General features: G+C 43.0%; 1 protein-coding gene and 1 pseudogene across 1 annotated transcript; both read left to right on the plus strand.

Moving 5' to 3' along the window:
- Positions 1–375: 375 nt before the first annotated feature.
- LOC118636263 (zinc finger protein 227-like) lies at positions 376–729 on the plus strand. Its single transcript, XM_036271335.1, has one exon. It carries the CDS (start codon positions 382–384, stop codon positions 712–714), a length of 333 nt encoding a protein of 110 aa, XP_036127228.1. The 5' UTR covers positions 376–381; the 3' UTR covers positions 715–729.
- A 101-nt stretch (positions 730–830) lies between these two features.
- Positions 831–2,453, plus strand: LOC118636262 (annotated as a pseudogene).
- The last annotated feature ends 497 nt before the right edge of the window (positions 2,454–2,950 follow it).

Here is a 2,950-nt window from a genome sequence, read left to right on the forward strand (position 1 = left end):
AAACTGTAGGCAACAAAATTTCAGACATCATACGCGGCAGAATTTTCACTGATACATCACCTAAGGTAATAGAAACAAAGGAGAAAATGAACACATGGGACTACATCAAACTCAAAAGCTTCTGCACAGCGAAAGATACAATCATCAAAACAGAAAGGCTACCCACTGTATGGGAGAGCATAATTACCAATGATATATCAGATAAGGGGTTAATTTCCAATATGTAGACAGTGCTCATACAACTCAACAAAAGGAAGACAAAGAACCCAATTAAAAAATGGTCAGAGAATACCGGCCCGGAGATATTTCTTCTAGGCTTTGGGAAGTGGATTCATTGCTCTCATTCCTACTAGAGTACTTCTGCCTGAACTGGGATGACCCATGAACATGAGCAGCTGTCAGGACTCTGTGTTTCCCCAGGAGGACCAGGAGAATATGACTAAGTGTCAGGAGCTGGTGACCTTCAAGGATGTGGCTGTGGTCTTCACCAAGGAGGAGCTGGGGCTGTTGGACCTGTCCCAGAGGAAACTGTACCAAGACGTGATGCTGGAGAACTTCAGGAACCTGGTCTCAGTGGGCATGAAAAAGCCAATGACAAAGCCAGTGTGGTGGACCAATGAAATATTTTTATCTCTGAACAGACATTTATTTGTCCTCATTTTCATCTCTGAATTCTCCTTATCCTTCCAGGACATTGGAATCAAAATGAGATAGAGACTCTTCAAAAAATTGAAGAGTCTTTAAAAATATACCTTTTTCATGAAGACCTTGTGTGCTGGCAAATATGGGAACAAGTTATAAGTAAGTTAACCAGAAATCCAGACTTGATAATGAATCTGCAAGGCAAAGAATCTGATTTGCCAAAACAAGGTGATTCCTCCTGTTGGTTGTGGGCAGGAGAATCTACTCAGGTTTCTGAAGATGAGAACTATGTAATAAACCTTCAAGGGGAAGTTCAAAGTTCCAGTAGTATAAAAAATCAAGAGTTTCCAATTAAGACCACCTGGGATTTCTGGAAGAAATTGTGTTTGAGACAGTCAAAGAATTATCAGAGTCGGTGTCAGTATATTGAGGGAAAACGTAAGCTGTGCAAGTGTGATCACTGTGTTAGGAGAAGGACCTCTCATGACCATGATGATGATTGGGAAGTACACAAAGGCAAGAAGTCTTATAGCCACAAGAATTGTGGAAAAGACTTCATGAAGAAGTCATTGCAGCATAGTGTAATCCACTCAGGAGAGCAAATCTCTGATGAGAATGGGAAAAGCTTCAGCCTTGGCTCCAGTGTTGAACTTCATCAACAGTTGCACCGAGGAACAAAACCTCATATGCATAGTGAGTGTCAGGAGGGTGTCAGTTATAGCTTGGCGCTCTGCACTCATCAAAGTGTTTGCAGAGAATTGAAATGCAATAGGAATGATGAGTGTGGTAAGGACTTAAGTCAAAGCTCACATCTGCAAATTCTTCAGAATATCAACACAGGAGAGAAACCCTACAAATGCGAAGAGTGTGGGAAATGCTTCAGATGGAGCTCGTGTCTTCATGTTCATCAGAGGATCCACACAGGAGAAAAACCCTACAAATGTGCTGTGTGTGGAAAGAGCTTCAGTCAGAGTTCAAATCTTCAGGCCCATCAGCGAGTCCACACTGGAGAGAAACCCTACAAATGTGCTGTGTGTGGGACAGGCTTCAGTCAAAGTTCAAAGCTTCAAGCCCATCAGCGCGTCCACACAGGAGAGAAACCCTACAAATGTGCTGTGTGTGGTAAGAGCTCCAGTTATGCCTCAAGTCTTCAATACCATCAGCGCGTCCGCACTGGAGAGAAACCCTACAAATGTGCTGTGTGTGGTAAGAGTTTCAGTTATGCCTCAAGTCTTCACGCCCATCAGCGAGTCCACACGGGAGAGAAACCCTACAAATGTGCTGCGTGTGGTAAGAGCTTCAGTCGGAGTTCAAATCTTCAATCCCATCAACGAGTCCACACGGGTGAGAAACCCTACAAATGTGAGGAGTGTGGAAAAGGCTTCAACAGGAACTGGTATCTCCATGTTCATCAGAGGATCCACACAGGCAAAAAACCCTATAACTGTGGTGTTTGTGGTAAGAGCTTCCGACAGACATCAAATCTGCAAATTCATCAGAGAGTCCACACAGGAAAGAAGCCATAAAAATGTGAGACATGTGGTAAGGGTGTTAGTCACAGTTCATGTCTTCAAGATCATTAACAAGTCCACGCTGGAGAAAAATCCTACAAATGTGCTGTGTGTGGGAAAGTCTTCATGTTTATCAGAGGAGCCACACAGAAGAGAAGCCCTATAAATGTGGCATGTGCAGTAAAAACTTTAGTCACACCTCAAGTCTTCAAGCTCATTAGAGAGCTATACTAGAGAGAAACACTACAAATGCTTTGCATGTGGTAATAGCTTTAGTAAGTGTTCATATCTTCTGGTTCATCATAGAGTACATAATGTGGCCAGTGTTCTGGCAGAGTTAAAAATGCCACAGTTCTTGCCCTGGCCGGGTTGGCTCAGCAGTTGGAGCGTCGGCCTGCAGACCAGAGAGTCCCAGGTTTGGTTCCCACTGGGGGCACGTACCCCCCCCCCCAAGTCACAATTCTTAAGAAAATGCACCACAGAGAAACCCTGTAAGAGCCAATTATAAGTTTGTCAGAACCTTCACTTTCACTAAAATCTACACAGGATAGAGGCCTTAAAAATAAAGATCAGCACCTTAGCAAAAGACATGACAAAATCCATGTCCATGAGAATGTAAGCTCCACCAGGGCAGGAAGTTTATTTACTGCCAGTGACCATGACCCCAAATCACTGCCTATCAAATAGTAGGTGCCTGGAAATATCTAACTTGATCTAGGTGAAAGTCTGTTATAAATAGGATGACTACTTTAAAATTTTAATGAGCTCAACCCAATTAGTTGTAATAAATTGTACTC

Source organism: Molossus molossus, unplaced genomic scaffold, assembly GCF_014108415.1.
Source record: "Molossus molossus isolate mMolMol1 unplaced genomic scaffold, mMolMol1.p scaffold_m16_p_2, whole genome shotgun sequence".
NCBI lineage: Eukaryota > Metazoa > Chordata > Mammalia > Chiroptera > Molossidae > Molossus > Molossus molossus.

Bases quoted from the DNA above. Each gene is read 5' to 3' on its own strand.
- LOC118636263 (XM_036271335.1), top strand. From the start codon at position 382: ATGAACATGAGCAGCTGTCAGGACTCTGTGTTTCCCCAGGAGGACCAG.